The sequence below is a fragment of the Blastomyces dermatitidis genome, assembly GCF_000003525.1.
Source record: "Blastomyces dermatitidis ER-3 genomic scaffold supercont1.6, whole genome shotgun sequence".
NCBI lineage: Eukaryota > Fungi > Ascomycota > Eurotiomycetes > Onygenales > Ajellomycetaceae > Blastomyces > Blastomyces dermatitidis.
The window spans coordinates 4,452,907-4,469,568 of record NW_025544779.1 but is presented as its reverse complement, the minus strand read 5'-3'; the positions used below and the strand labels follow the sequence as shown (position 1 = coordinate 4,469,568).

The 16,662-nt window shown below is 32.1% G+C and overlaps 3 protein-coding genes and 1 pseudogene across 5 annotated transcripts; 2 read left to right on the top strand and 2 right to left on the bottom strand.

Moving 5' to 3' along the window:
- Positions 1-1,346: 1,346 nt before the first annotated feature.
- On the bottom strand, positions 1,347-1,435 carry BDCG_17304 (annotated as a pseudogene). Its single transcript has one exon. The product of its transcript is annotated as a tRNA-OTHER (tRNA).
- A 2,710-nt stretch (positions 1,436-4,145) lies between these two features.
- On the top strand, positions 4,146-4,556 carry BDCG_17303 (uncharacterized protein; the record flags this gene model as incomplete). The annotated part of the gene is made up of 1 exon (XM_045426447.1): positions 4,146-4,556. The coding sequence occupies one exon, from the start codon at positions 4,146-4,148 to the stop codon at positions 4,554-4,556; it is 411 nt and encodes a 136-aa protein (XP_045281675.1).
- Positions 4,557-5,483: 927 nt separating this feature from the next.
- BDCG_06408 lies at positions 5,484-8,870 on the top strand. Of its 2 annotated transcripts, XM_045422144.1 has the most exons (13): positions 5,585-6,324; positions 6,388-6,422; positions 6,498-6,545; positions 6,617-6,624; positions 6,692-6,721; positions 6,804-6,968; positions 7,028-7,050; positions 7,110-7,147; positions 7,222-7,362; positions 7,432-7,681; positions 7,820-7,986; positions 8,140-8,251; positions 8,394-8,864. In XM_045422144.1, exons 1-12 carry the CDS (start codon positions 6,241-6,243, stop codon positions 8,171-8,173), a joined length of 1,023 nt encoding a protein of 340 aa, XP_045281674.1. In that variant the 5' UTR covers positions 5,585-6,240; the 3' UTR covers positions 8,174-8,251; positions 8,394-8,864. The 2 variants fall into 2 exon arrangements, with proteins under 2 accessions (XP_045281673.1, XP_045281674.1); XM_045422143.1 differs by having other exon boundaries at positions 5,484-6,324; positions 8,140-8,870.
- BDCG_06409 (uncharacterized protein) lies at positions 5,594-6,107 on the bottom strand (the record flags this gene model as incomplete). The annotated part of the gene is made up of 2 exons (XM_045422145.1): positions 5,594-5,996; positions 6,074-6,107. 2 exons carry the CDS (start codon positions 6,105-6,107, stop codon positions 5,728-5,730), a joined length of 303 nt encoding a protein of 100 aa, XP_045277852.1. The 3' UTR covers positions 5,594-5,727.
- Positions 8,871-16,662: the final 7,792 nt, after the last annotated feature.

The window sequence follows — 16,662 nt, the reverse complement described above, 5'->3', positions numbered from 1 at the left end:
ATTACATCATTCTTTCAATCTCTTCTAGCAGTAGCTAATTCTTTTCTTTTAGATGAGATATTCTCATTCCATCAAGGTTTTGAATACTCAGAAGATTTTCTCTTTGAAATATTATCTCTAACACTTGTTAGAATAATAGATGTAATAAGCTTCACTCTATTCTCAAGCATTTCATTTGAGATATCTTGACCAGAATTTCAATATAGCTCATTCTGTCTTTCAGATTTTAATCATTTTATACTTTCTTCAACTGCTTTTCAATCAGCTTTTTCAAAGTTAAACTGATTAGAGAGAAGAGGATTTTCACTCATTTGTTTTTCACTCAGTTCAATCTCAAATTGAATAATCTCATAATCTGATTCTGATGTCTTATTTAAATCAATAAATCAGTTTACAAGTCTTCTTTTCATTAGATTTTGTGACATGAAGATTAGATCTATAATAGATTTCTGTTTCATGTCTTTTCTAAAGAATGTTTGTTGATCAGACTTATTAACCAAATCTATTGAATGCTCAAAGGTTCATTCAACTAGATTATCAGCTCTCACTGCTCTCTTGCATTCTGAATTTCATCAGAGATGATGTGCATTGAAATCTCCTGCAATTATAGAGTTTCTTGATGAAGTTATGTTCAGAAATCCTCTATCAATTGTCCAGATATTGTTATTTTTCTTCAATGACTTTTCATTATAGATATTTATGAGCTGTATAGTATCAACCTCATTTTCTTTATCTATAATATCACTCATCAGAATATCAGGGTCAGACATGATATCAAATCTTAGATTAAATTGATATCTTGATCTCTTTCTTTCATAGATCACTACTCTTGACTTTATCTCAGACTTTTGAGATAAAAAGCAGTAGTAGCTTGAATGAGAAATGACATATTTTTGCTCAGCATCAAAATTCGGCTCCTGAAGCAGTACAAAATCAACTTTTTATTCAAATGCAATTTGAAGACAAGAATAAATGCAATTTGAGTTTCTATTCACATTATTTTGAATAAATGTGATTTTTGAAGAGTTTTTAAACTTTTTTTGTTGTTTTTGTTGTATATTCATATTATTATTATTATTATTCTTTCATTATACTCATATGCAAGCGGAGCTTATGATGAGTCCTTGCGTGATGTTAAATACAGGTCAAGTGTTGATTATACAGAAGAAAATACAGGTGTTGAGATCACATCAAGATAACAAGAACATAGGAAAATACAAAGAAGTGACAATTAGATACATGCGATAATAACTTCCCAGCTCAGAAACATAGAGCGATTCATTGAAGTGATTTGTACATCTCTGTATTTATTAGAAACCTGAGGTGCTTGAGTTCCGGATTTAATGTATCCCCTGCGGGTTTCGAACCCACGCGCCTTGGTTTCCCACGCCAAGGCGCTACCAGGTGGCCGCATTAACCATTCGGCCACTGAGGCAGTTGTATATTTATACTAAAAGAGAGAAGAGTAGAATCTAATCACTATCATCAGATAGTAGATTATAACTATTCTTAAAAGTAGAAATCTTAACTGCTTGCATTATATCTAGTTTATTATCAGAGTCATTTCTCAATTCTCTAATCTTAACAGAAGTTTGAGAATTCAAATTCTGTTTACATTTAGCTGGAAAATTAGAGTTTGAAGATTTAGATAGTTAAGAGTTCCTTCTTTTTGAGCTTGCAGTTGTAAGTCTACTGGCTTGACTCTTCTCTTCAGTTCTAGATTGACTTTGAGCTTCATCTTTTCTTCAGTTCTTTTGAGTTCTAGAAGCAAATATACATTCTTTTGAGCTAGATGCATGTTTTTCTTTGCAATTAGAGCACTTAAGTAGAGTATATTGATAAATTTTATCTCTTTTTGAGCATGTTTCACATTTATGCTCACTAGTTTTGTAATCTCTGGCACAGAATGCACATTTTGAGTCTCTAAAACATGAGATTGTAAAGTATTCATATCTTTGACAGTTTGAACACTGTGTTTGAGCTTTGAGATTCATTCTTGAGTCTTTGTATTCATGAACTCTCATTTTTAAATCTGCTACTCTTACTTCAGAGATCTTTGACTGTTCAAGTGTTTTTATATATACTAGAACAGAGGCATTTCTCCTGCTTTATCTGAACTCAATTGAATTTAGTCATACAGGCTTCTTTCTCAGTTGAATAGAGTTGTATTCTTTCAATTCATTTTTGAGAAGTAGCATTTCTTCTTCACAGTCAAAAATTTCAACTGAAATATTATGAAGAATGAATTTACTTCACTTTTCATCTCTTTCAGATAGAATTGTTGTATTTAACAAAGATTCTACTGCTGACTTTCAGAGATTCTCATTCTGAATAAGAAATTCAGCACTGAATTCAGACATTGTAGTCAGAATGATGGAGTTTTCAAAGAATAATGACTCAATTGAAGCTATAACTGATTTTTGAACTTCAATATCAGTCATTAACTGAGAAAAGAACTGCTTATTAATTTCATTTCTGATTCTGAAAATGAGATTTGAGTTTAGCTTGTTTCTTTGCAGAATGTCCTGATTTGAGACTTTGAGAATAAGTCTTCTATTTCTGAAGATTTGAAAGTTTTTCTCTTTTTGCATTTTCTTTTTCACTTTTCTATGAATAGAAGCATGAGCAGTATTCTTCTCAGTTTTCTCAGAATTTTGAGCAGGTTTTGAGATAGCAGATTTAGAGACAGTAGATTCAGCTGCTTGAGCATATATTTTCTTCTGATTCAAAGAAGAAGAAGAAGTAGGAAAAAAGAATGAAGAAGAGCAAGATGAAGAGTCAGTGATTATACTAGAAATTTTCAATGTTTTTTGAGCTGTGTTTGAGATTTCAAGTTTGAACTTGATCATCTTCTGTAGTTGTCTAGTCTGAGTATGAAGAATTAACAGAACTTCTTCATTCATCTCACTCAGACACTGCTTTTCAAGAATCTTGCTTTCTTTTTCAAGTTTCTGTATTTCAAGAACTTGTTATTTCTCTATTTCTTCTTTCTTTCTTCTCTTCAGAATTTCAATCTCAGAAATAGCATTTGAGAAAGCATCTTTTTCCACATCAACTGAGTGTATTTTTGAACTCATTGTTTTCACTCAATGAAAAGTTGATCAGACTGTTTCAATTGAGATATTTCTAAGTCTGTTTTCAATTGAAAAGTTGGTCAGACTGTTTCAAAAGAAGAATAAAAGACTTTTGTGTATAAAACACCTGATTTTTTTCACACTAGTTCAGTAACTAGGTTAGATTTTTGAAGAGAATCTAATAAACTAAAATTGATTTTTGAGATAAATCAATAAAATCTTTACAATCTCTTTCTTGAGATACAGTGAGGAAAAGTATGATATCAATTGATAATAAATCAGATGATATGACAGTTTTTGAGAGAAAAACTGACAAAAAATAAATCAATTTTTTACAGAGAAATTGATTAAAACTATTCAATTTTATTTTAAATTATTCAATTCTCCTCACACAACAAGTGTGCAACTCAAATCAGTTAATAAAAAGTGTAAAAAAGAATTAAGTATTAATGAAAGCTCTTCAGTCACTGAAAAAGTAATTCTTACTTAAAAGAATATGAAATTATGACAGAAAACAGCTCTGTTTTTAATTCTTTATAAGAATATTGTGTAAAACCCAGAGAAAAACACCTTACTTTTTCAAGAGAAGTAAAAAACTATTTCTAAGATCTTTTTTTTTATGCATTGACTGCTGCAGAAGAATGAGATAGAAACTGCTAAGATATATACTACTGTATACTCTCTATCAAGACTTTCCCTCTTCAGAGTCTTAATATTATAGAGAATATAAGTCTATTTCTATATAATAATATAAATATTGTCAGTGGGATGTAGAGGAACTGGTTATTTATATCTCAAAATAGAAGACTTTGTCAATGATTATATTAATATAGAGTTAATTCTCAAATTCAATAAAAACCTAGTGTTACTGTTCTCAATCTCTTGCAGAATCTATTGAATATTGAGATATTAAAACTAGATTTAATATATCTCACTGTGCAGAGATCAAAGGCTCAGTCAGATCTTGGGGTATACTGATTTTATAGTTGTTGGTGTGCTGTTGACTCATTGTCTGTTGATTATGTGCTTGATATTATTGCCGAGGTATCGTTTTGTATTTTTCTGCTGGGGATGGGCCAGATTGGGAAGGGCGGTACGAGGGTGGGACTTGGCGTTGGTGTTTTGGAACATCAAAGATGGACAGGGTTTTCGCGGAGGTCGCTCCTCAGATATCTCCACAACTACAGATCGGGGATCTTCCAAAATCGAGAAGATTGGTGCATGCGGCTAGGTCTCTTCACCTTACAATTTGTATGGCAATTTGGCCCGGGGTTGTGGTGTGATAGGGGAGAATGGGGGATAATCCCACGCAGGAGTTCCGAACGACGTCTGGTTCACATTTGGCTGGATAACTCCACCACCACACGGGGTATGCGGTCGGCGATGGGGTCAAAATGCTTGTATGATCGAGGGCTTTTCGATGGATCTATCGGCGGGTTCTTATTCGAAAAATCGAGCGAGTTCGTGGTGGGGCGGTTGTGAGAAAGAGTGGATCTGTGTCATCTGTACAGTAAGTCTTATTGAAATAGTATAAAACTACTATCTAATCTTAAAACTATGTAATAAGATTAGTTAAATTAATAATAAGATTATTAAATATTTTAATTCTAATCTCAGATATAATTATATAATCAGTCTAGATATAATAGCTAATATCTCTATATTAATTTTCTTTAATTCTTCAGTTCTTATTTATTTTCTGTGAAATTATTAACAGAAGATACTATTATTTTTATATATAATATTCTCTCTCTAGTTATAGAATTACTTTGCTAAGTTGTAAATATCTACTTAGTAGAGTAATAATTAAGAGAGATATTATATTCTCTCTATAGATTAACTACTTCTGTATAAGTAAGATGTTTACTAATCACTTAGTGAATACTTATTATATATAAAAGACTGTATAATACCTAGATCTTAATAATATAACTAACTACTCTATAATATTATCTTCATCATTATTTAATTAAATTTAAATTTAAATTATTTATAAATTTCTCTGTTATTTTTTTCAAATTACTGTTTAATATTAGAATAAAATAAAGAAAGTAAAAAAGAATAAAGAAAGAATTTTAAATTAAAATATAATTAAATAGTATATAATAAATAATATTATCTTTTATTTAAAAAATATTAAAATAAGTTTCATTCTAATAATATTAATTAAAGCTAAATTAAAAAGATTATATAAATCATATTAAAACATATTAATGCAGCTGATTTCTAATATTATTCAGTACTTTTTGTGTATGCAATACATTAATGTATATACTAAAAAATGCACTAATTGTATTCTCGTAGTCAGAACTCAGATTAGAGCATAATAAATACATATAAAGATAAATCAAGATAAGAAGATTGTAGAATACATATTAATTTAAAAACATGAGACTGTAATTATAGAATTTAGTATGAGAAGTTATTGATTGATACCTCTGCACTAATAATAGCTTAGTTGTTTCACTACTACGCGTATTTTCTCACACTCAGACAGGGGATAAACCGTAGCGAAATGCTTGCTGGACATGCACTGCCAAGCTAGCCACCGGTTTGTGTGAGATTTTAGTTCGATCTCTAGATCCAACACATGCCAACCACTCTGACGTGGAAATGGTGATTTTTTCCGTCCAATACCAGCACGAGAAAAACACTAATCTTGAGGGTCGATACTGGATTGGGCAGTTAAGGTGGCGAGGTTGGCTCCCTTGATGATCGTGTTGTACCGGCTGCCACCAGGCCGGCGGAATGTGGAGATAATTGCATCCAGTGCCAGCCACGGATTGGCCACAACCCCTCCGGAACAAAGCCATTCTCCCCATTGGCCCAGGGTATTTTTGCGCCGGAGCAGAGCCGGTCGTGAACGAGCAGCCTCCGCACTGTTGTAAAGGCTCTCATGCAGCGCTCTAGCACCGAATTGAGCTGAAGTATGGAGTAGGAGCAACTCTTTTGGCAGGGATCAGGGATCCAAGGCCTCGCCTGTGATGATATTTCCCAACTCGGCTCCCAGGTTGTCGGCGCTTCGCACTGCATGGTGATTGTCCGAATTCCTCTTTATTCCCCTCGTTTGGAGTCCCGTCCGTTTTCCCTTTATCAAGGCGGTCAAACCCAAACTTTGAGAGCTGCACCCACTTTGTGCAGTAAAGACAGTACGTCCACTTAAGATATGGCTGAAACAGAGGCTCCTCCCGCCGTTCCCGCTATCGCGGCGGAAGATCGAGAACATGACAATTTGGTGGTTGACCCAACAGTATGCAGAATCCTTCCTTTTATTCATATCCTCTTCTGGGAGCGGGTTTAACCGGGAATACAGATTGATGACTCGGATTCGACATATGGAGATGAATTGTGAGCCAAATCCTTCTCATGATTTCCGCCTGATGCTGCCGCTGGATGACATATGCTGACTGACCGCGATTGAAGATCTGTTTATACCGCTTCGGTTACATCAAGTGTCACGGACTATCAGAAGTCTGTTAGCCCGCAGTCCCCTCTAATCTTTAGCTATGTGGTCAAACTGTTTGTATTGACATCTATCTTAGGGAAAACGGTATGGGCATTATAACAGAAAGCCAAACGCGAAATACTATCATACTTATTATTTTGTGTCTGCGCAGGTCGAAGATACCATGCCTACAAAGAAGGACGTTAGTAAACCTTTCATAAATTTTCTAAAAATGTAGATTTTAAATTGCGAAATGTGAAATCATCCATCTGATATCACTTTAGGATATATGCTCCCTAACGATGAGCAGGAGAACGAGCGGCTTGACATGCATCACGCACTTATTCGGGTCACCATGAAGGATAAATTGTTTTTAGCCCCCATCGGAGATGCCCCAGGTCGGGTGATTGATATCTGTACTGGGACTGGCATCTGGGCCATTGAGTTTGGTACGCCCTCCTTTTCTAGTACTTTTATTCGCTACCTGAGCTAACTGTATATTCTTAAGCCGATTTGTTCCCATCCGCTGAGGTACAGCATGCCCTCCTCTAGACGTCCTATAACATCTTGCTAAATTTTGCTGTCTGCAGGTTATCGGAAACGACCTCAGCCCTATCCAGCCCAAACTGTCCGTCTCATGTTCTTCCAAATCCATCCTCTAGTCCTTTTGTGACTCGAATGTATCCTAACATTTAAGGACAGGGTTCCTCCAAATGTCAAGTTCATAATCGATGATGTTGAAGACGAATGGGGCTATGAGAATGATCCGTTCGACTTCATCCATGCTCGCTACCTCACTGGCGGTGTTAAAAATATGCCGCGTTTGCTGGAACAGGCATTTGCGTATGACTAAACCTTTCACTCTCAAGCATTTCAAGATATTCGATGCTGAGGATTTTGTCTTTTTCACAGCTGCCTCAAGCCCGGTGGATGGGCCGAGTTCCAAGACTGGGATGCCATGGTGCAGTCTGCAGATGGCACGACAAAAGGCACCAGCATCGAGCGCTATTTCACCAGCACGCTTCCGGCATTCGAGATGGCTGGTTACATCACTCGACCGGGCATATATCTTGAGAAGTGGATGAAGGATGCGGGATTCGTTAACGTCCAAGTTCACAAGCACCTCGTCCCGGTCGGAACATGGGCGAAAGACAAACATTTTGTTCGTTTTCTTTTGTTTACTCTTCTTGCTCCTTTCCCGATTCCGATGCTTCAAAATCTTACTACATGGACACCTGGCTTCCGGTGCGGAATATGCTAAGCAGCTGCTAACTACCCGCCCCCCTTTTCCTGCTTTTAGAAAACTGTTGGTGCCTATAACCTGCTCCAGTTCGAGGAATCCCTGGAAGGTAGCGCGGTGGCCGCGTTGACGCGCATCGGAAATTGGTCCAAGGAGGAAGTCGACATCTTGATTGCGAAGACGAAGCAGGATGCAAGGAACCCAAAGATTCACTCTTTATTCCACTTGTATGCATTTTTCACCCTCTCTCCCTTTTTCCCCCTGATTTCTTTGCTCTTTTCGACCCTTCCAGTCCTCTCCTCCCTCGCCCCCTCAAAAATGGAGGAATTTTGGCTTGTGCTCGACTCACGGCTGACTTCCCTCGCCTTTGCGACTTATAGCTACGTTGTTTATGGCCAGAAACCCAAGAATTAAAGCTTCCGGCTAATTTGCTTCATCATTATGACATTACGATATGAGATGTCGGAGCCTGCGTTTAGAGCGTGCGCGCATGTATGCATAGATTGTAACCCCCCTCATACATTTGTGCCCCTAGGTGAAGATGTTAATGAAACCAGTCATATTTCATTATCTCCTTTTGATTTATATATTGATGTATTTAAGACTGCCGTGGCTGATGAATGTTTGATTTCAGTGCGTCTGAAAGACATAGAAATCGATGTAAATGTGATGTGATGGAAGCAGAGATACATAAGGCTTTGATTATATCTGGTATAAAAATAGACATGTCCTTGCCTTGTAGGTGTTCACGAGATTTACACACTATTCGGCAGCAGTGCCAATCAATGACCATCACGAGTTGGATGCGAAGCGCGCCATGGACGGAAACTTCTCAGAGGCATGCTCAGAGAATAATTTGAGCAATTGAGCGTTGTAATGAAGATTTACATTAGTTTCCCTGTGCTCATCCGCGAAAACATGTTTTTTCCCCTCAGCAGCTTGATAATTGTATGGGTAAACGCTCGAGTGCTTGCTGTGTTTTTGTTGGCCGTTACGGCCGTTGCGGTTAGCGATCCCACCAGATCACGTGACCCACCACTATATTATGTTCTTGTAGATAGATCTATCAATACAATCTTCAACTATTCTACAGATTATAGCCTGAATGACATGTTTTTCTTTTTAAAACATTGTATCAGCATTTTTGATAAGAGTAGTTTATCTTTTTTAAAAACACTCTTACTTTTTATTAGAGATATTTCATTTTCTCTGAATTTATCAGTGAGTAGATTTATATACTTTTAACTTTTAAAAAGCATATTCTCTATTATAAAGAATATCATTTTTTTTTTATATATCTAGAAGAAGCAGAGTTATCTTGATATAAGTGATATATCTATTACTTCAGAGTTTAACTCAAGACTCAGAATCACTTACTCTACTAGATAACTTATTAATAGAATAATTACTTATTATGAGAAAGTTTCTGAGTTGTAAGATAAGACTGATATCAGTTTTCACTAGAGTATGAAATTTAATAATGAAATAATGAAGAAGTTTCACCTTAGTAATTAAATGATAAATGCGGTCACTCAGTAGCATCTTGATATGAGAAATTAAGACATGTAGATTTGAAACCCGCAGAGAATACATTAAATCTGAAACTTAAGCATCTCAGATTTCTAATAAATATAGAGATGTACAAATTGCTTCAATAAAATCACTCTATATTTCTGAGATGAGAAGTTATTATCATATGTATTTAATTGTTACTTCTTTGTATTTTCTATATTCTTATTATCTTGATATAATCTTAACATCTGTATTTTCTTCTGTATAATCAACACTTAATCTATATTTAACATCATATAAGAACTCATCATAAGCTTCACTTGTATATAAGTATAACAAAAGAATAATAATAATAATAATAATAATAAAGAAGCTGCAGAATAAGAAAAAGCAGAGTTAATATTTATCTATAAAATCTGTTTATTTTAACTTATTGAATTCTTCACTATCTCTTACTCTTAGAATACTGACTTTTAATGATGATCTGAATCAATCTATCTATTACATTATAAGCAATCTTATGAATCTTATACAGATAATACTTCAGAATTAAATAACTATAACTGATATTATATAATATCTCACTATATCTGTCTCTGTATAAAGAGATATTATGAGAAATGAATTACAGAAATATTAGAAGAAAGTTAAATATATAGTAGATATTAAATCAGTGATTACATTTAATAACTTTAATTTTAAAGTCTGATATATTGATATGTTAACTAATATGAAAGTTATTAATAAAACTGATATTCTATTAAGAACTTAATAAGAATCTTCTTTTACATATTATATTAATTCTGAGAAGTGAAAGATTCATTTCAAGTCTCTATATAAATATTATTATTATTATTAATCTTCTTTCATTATACTTATATACAAGCGGAGCTTATGATGAGTTCTTGTATAATATTAAATACAGGTTAAGTGTTAGTTATACAGAAGGAAATACAGGTGTTGAGATCATATCAAGATAATAAGAACATAGAAAATACAAAGAAGTGACAATTAAATACATACAATAATAACTTTTCAGCTCAGAAACATAGAGCAATTTATTAAAGTGATTTGTATACCTCTGTATTTATTAGAAATCTAAGGTGCTTGAGTTCTGGATTTAATGTATTCTCTGCAGGTTTCGAACTCACACACCTTAGTTTCCCGTGCCAAGGCGCTATCAGGTGGCCGTATTAATCATTCAGTCACCGGGGTTCTATATAGATGTATACTGTTAAGTCTTGTTAAAAACATTTGAATCACTATTAAAATCTTAAAAGCTGACAATACTACAGTTCTATAAGATAAGATCAATATTGAATATATAATATCACTGACTGAAGAATGTGTTAATATCTTCAAGAAATTAATAAAATTATAAGTTAAGAATAGTAATTATCTTACTTTTCAGAGATGTTTCTGCTATTTTATTATCTGTCACAGAGAGCTCTGTCAGAGTACTGAGAATATATATTATGATGTTTTTCTTAACAATCTATAAGATTATTAAAAACTGTTTATTAAGACATGTCTAGACTGGCCGCCGGGACCATGAATTTCACATTTGATCTCATTTGGTCTGGTCTCATACATTTCTTAGCGTGAATCCCGCTAGGACTAATCATTAAATAAACATGCAAAGTGACTATATATCAGATCTCAAAATGAAACCATGACTTGAAAAAAATGAGAAAGTGGTCCCATTTGGTTCCATTTAGTCTCATTCTTGGTATAAAGTTACTATTTTTAGACATTTTAAGGTTTTTTTTAGACTATTTTTAATTTTTTAAAAAGTAACACTTTTTGGTAACACTTAAATGAGATTTAAAGTCATTTAAAGTAATAAAAATAATTTAAATTGAGAAGTGGAAATCATGGTCCCATTTGGAAAATGTGACAAGAGTAGACAGTAAGTCCCACTGAGACAGTATGAGACTACTATCTAATGTTAGAACCGTGTAATGAGATCTGTCGAATTGACAATGAGACTATCAAAAATTCTGGTCCTGGTCCCAGACACGGTCACACGGTCAGTCTAGACATGTCTGAATGAGTTTTTCTTCACTAGTCAAGAACTTATTATCAATATTAATATCAATGATTTAATGAAGTAACTGATTAATCATACATTCAAGAATATCATCACTGAGTGAAGAAAGCAGTCTCAGACTGATTCTGTAACTGTGAAAAAGAATAAAAATAAAGATGAGAATAAAAGCATAACTGTATAAAAGTACACTCACTGTAAAAGATATAAATATACTGTTAATAAGTATTTCATCTTACACTCTGATAAAAAGAAAAAGAAGATGAATAAGAAGAATGATAATAAAAAGAAAGAGAAGAAGAATAACTTAATAAGTTCTCAATCAGTAGTAAATACAGTAATTACAAAGATTGAGTTCTATTTCTCTTTTACAGTTACTGAAAAATCATTCTCTAGATCTTAATATTTGAACACATATATAAGTCTGAATATAACAGATGAGCTTCATTCTTTTTTCAATATTAAATCTTTTAATAATAACATCTCTGTCAATTCTGTAACTGAAGAAACTGAGTTTATTAAGAAGATTGAAACTGTTATCTTGAAGATTGAGAGTGATAATATTAACTTACAGAATATTCATTATATTTCTAATATTACAGTTAATTTACTCTCATTTACAAAGCTTGAAGATTAGAGATTTCAATTTATATTATCTTTCACTATTCTCTCATTTTTCATTTACAGAGCTCTGAATGATGTTATCTTTCATACAGTTTGAATTACTTAGAACAATATATATAGAGTCACTAAACACAAGTTTAATAAGAATCTCAATTATTTAAATAAGATAGTCAAGTATATCATAATATCTCATAAGTATAATTTTAACTGAAAAGTTGATTTTTCTATAACTACTGTTACTACTGTTGATAATATTAATTCTACAGATGTGAAAACACAGATATTAAAGATATCAAAGACTCTTTTAAATTAATATCATAATCTCAGTTATATTTATACTGATGCTATAATTTCTATGATCAAGAATTTCCATACTGAAGTCATAATTAAAGATTCTAAGACTAAGTTCTTTTGTAAGAAATGTGTTAAGACAGATATAATATAAGATTATTCAAAAACACTGATGTTTAGATCTATTTAACTTATTGAGAAGATCTATATTAATCTTATAAATAGTAGATATACATTGAAAGATCTCTCTGATTATCTCTTAGAGTCTCATCAGAGAATTAAATACTGAATACTTATTATCTATGATATGACTCACTACTGTTAAGTATATTTCTTAAAGTTCAAGAATGAGACTGTTCAATACTTTGAGTTATGACTCAGATTCATAAGTAATTTTAGATATACAGTTTCTGCTTTTCTACAGACTGATATTGATGATATTTTCTGATTCATATATATACACACAGTCATGAATTCATATAATTTTAAATAAAAATCAATGATATTATATATATCACATCAGAATGATGTTTCTGAGTGTAGAATTCATATTATTATAAAATAAATTAGAGCTGCTCTTTTGAAATATAATCTCTCTAAGAAGTTCTGAGCAGATATTCTAGAGATAGTAATTATAATGATTAATAATACTCTTACATCTATAATTCTTTATAACTTGAAATTTTAATTCTCTACTGCAGAGACTTCTATAATTTCAAGTTTATATAAGATTTCTTGATATATACTTATAAATATCTCACTGAATATGAGGTATTTTCATCAATTGTGTGCAGAGATTTTTATTCACTTATATGAATTTCAGAAGTCTATAAATAAGCTCTCTTTACATGCTGATTTCTATTATATTATTAAATTCAGTAATATGTTAATATATCATCTATGAAATTCTGAATCTGATAAGATTATTATCAGTAGTGATATGAGATTTTCAATTACTAAAAAATCAGAATCAGTTATATCTATAACACTCATTAATTATATTACTGAATCAGAACCTAATATTTATTTAATTAATAATGAAAATACTTTCAATATTAATAATTCAAATTCTACATAATTATAGTCTGTGAAATTGCTGACTACTTACTCTCTGAGCTCTGTTATAGATAATCTCTCAAAGTTCTATAAGAATATCACATCTCAGTTAGAGAGAGTAGAAGATTATTAAAAGAAGTTTATATAATATAAGATTACTAATCTGAAGAGATATAATATATGAAGATTAATCTCTAAATCTGATATTCTAAGAAATGAATTGATTACTTCAGACTGTTGAGTATTTCTTGAAAAAGATAAACTTATAGATCTGAATACTGATTTTGATAATATTCTTAGAAAATTATATTAAGTGATTTATAATAACTGATTTAAGAAGAATTCTAAAGAAGAGATCTATGCTTCTATTATTACTAATATTATTAATTATATTCTTTCTATAATAGTAGTACTATATAGTTAAATACTTTATCAGATGAATATAGTAATAATATATTTATATAAGTATCTTACTAAGATAATCTATATAAGATAATTTACTGAATTTAAGATAGATTCATTGAAAATATTTATTTATATAATTAAGAATAGTCTATACAGTCTGAACTCTGTAGTAAAGATCTGATATAATTACTTAACAGCTCTGCTAAGTAATCTTGAATTTGTAGTTAGTATCTATAATTCAGTACTCTGATATTATATATTCAGATATCATCTCTATATAATAATCTATATTGATAATCTTAATATCATATTCAAAGTTTCTGATAATACTGATTAACTAGTGAGTATACTCAGTGAGAAATTAAAAGTCAAGAATCTATATTAATGTAAGAATAAGTGCTCGCAGGCGATTATTCGGGTGTATGCAGCTTGGCGTGATATGTACTGTTAACTACTAGAAGTATTCATGGTAGAAAGATAAAATGTAGAGATCAAATGTATAATAGCATTTAAGCTGAGTTGTGAATAGTATTCATAAACTTCAGTCTATATAGTTGTGTGTAGTTAAGAGCTGCTAGCTCTATTGATTATATAAGAGATAGAAATAGAGATAAAGAATCTGTGAGAAGCAGGATTTCTTACATACTTCTCTCTCTCTAAGACTTCATCTGCGAAGCCTTTCACTGAGTGACTTCATAGAATCAGCTCAGCACTGTAGTAATACTCACTAAAAACTCTTTATATCTATAAAAAACCTCAGTGAGAAAAAATCCCTTGTTATTATAAAGAGAAAAGAGTCTGTCACTCAGTTTCTTATTCTGTGAGATTCTTTATAATTTACAGATTCTTCTCTGACTATCACATAGATTCATCTCACATCTTTTATATAGAAGAGTTCTGGTTGACTCTCAATCATTTTTATAAGATTCTTATGTAATTATTATACAGATTCATCTTACAGATGAATCACTCTCTGTGAGATTACTCTTATTAAAGAGAAATATTCACAAGTTGATCTTTCACTTATTCTCACAAATCATTGTTCTTTGACACTGTAGAATTGTGAGAAATTTTTCATTCTTTCACTAACTCTGTAGAATTGTAGAATCAAGATATCTACAGTCTGTAATCACTCTTTGTAGTTATATAGAAAGATTCAGACCTGTAATTCATAATCACTTTTATTTACTAGAGTGATCTGACTGTTCTGTGAAATTACTCACAGTGTAAGCAAATCTCTCTAGAGTAGTATAAATATCTCAGATCTGTTCATAAAATCTCATCTTCTTTTTTCTTTTTCTATAACAGCTCTCATTCTCATAAACTGTGAGTATTCTCATTTATTCATGAAGTATTTTCACTCAGATAATAGAGAGAGAGTGTTTCTGACAATGTCTGCATATTGATTCAAGAACTTCTCAAGAATAAAAATTTTTCAATTTCAATATCTTTGTAAACAATGTCTGATTATCACTGAGCTTCTTGTGAGCATTTCTGTGACTTCTCTGATCACTTTTTATCAGCTGATGAAGCAGAGACACTGTCACTCATGATTACATCTTTATCTCTCTCAGCTCTATCATCACACTCAATCTTCAGACCAGTGACTCACTTCATGTCTTTCTTAGACCAGTCTCTGACTTCAAGCAGTGCAGTCTCTCTCTTTGCTGTAAGTCTTCTCATAAGTAATTTCTTACAGATTCTAGCTGACAGTTCTTGTAAAGCTTCTAATGTTGTCAGTGTCTTCTGCAGCTCTGCAGGTCTATAATCACTCTCTTTCTGCTCACACAATCTCTGACTAGGTATATGTAAATATATCTAGATTTCTCATCAATGATCCTCGCGCTGCAGCGCATTTCCACAATTTCATTATCAATGAGAGATGAGTTCTCAAGTACCTGCAAAATTCAGATAATCAAGGCAATATGAATGTCATGAATTTATAATAGAAGTTAATCTGAATAGATGAGTTCTCTCTCTGCATCTTAATTATTTTCAGACTGAATACTTCAGTATAACTGAGAGAGCAGACACAGCTTCATGAGAAATATCTGATCACACATGCAGATGATCAGCTCTCAAGACTCTGCTATAACTGTATATACTCTGATATTCAGCTTCTCTGAAGTCTGTACATTTCTGACAGTCTTCATATCAAATGCAATAATTGTCTGTATCACAGATATAATACTCTCTACTTCTTTGAAGAGAGAAATTAATAGTTATGAGAGAATTGAGTATTACAGATGATAAGAATATGAGTTTGAGTTTTCTTTATTTTTTCTTTATTAATCTTCAAATTGTGTTCACAGTTCTGTTTATTTTCTTGTTTTTTAACTTTAATAAGAATATAATTTCTTCTTTTCTTACATACACTGCAGACTGTTCATCTCAGTAGAAATTCATTATTTTATAGACTAGAATTTATAAATGATAGTATTAATATCTTTATTATAATCAGGTTCTTAGCAAAGATCATGTCATTCTGACTTATCAGAATTCACAGTATAAAAGTCATGTCTCAGCTTCTGCAGATGTCTTATCTATTCAGATAATTCTCAAGTGAACTCATCTATCTTATCAGAATATTCTTATCACTGAACCTTGAATCAGAGCTTATAATCTCACTTCTCTGAGTTAATAATCTCTTTAATCTGATATTCTCTTTCACTCTCTAGTGCTTTATAAACAGAGTGATGAGTAGACTGGCCGCCGGGACCATGAATTTCACGTTTGGTTTCATTTGGTCTGGTCTCATACATTTCTTGACATGAATCCCGCTGGAACTAATCATTAAATAAACATGTAAAGTGACTATATATCAGATCTCAAAATGGAACCATGACTTGAAAAAAATGAGAAAGTGGTCTCATTTGGTCTCATTTAGTCCCATTCTTGACATAAAGTTACTATTTTTAGACATTTTAAGGTTTTTTTTAGACTATTTTTAATTTTTTAAAAAGTAACG

Excerpts from the sequence above, each read along its gene's own strand:
- BDCG_06408 (XM_045422143.1), top strand. The coding sequence starts at position 6,241 with ATGGCTGAAACAGAGGCTCCTCCCGCCGTTCCCGCTATCGCGGCGGAA. Across the intron at positions 6,423-6,497 it reads TCGACATATGGAGATGAATT|ATCTGTTTATACCGCTTCGG; the intron begins GTGAGCCAAATC and ends CCGCGATTGAAG. Across the intron at positions 7,148-7,221 it reads AGCCCTATCCAGCCCAAACT|GGTTCCTCCAAATGTCAAGT; the intron begins GTCCGTCTCATG and ends ATTTAAGGACAG.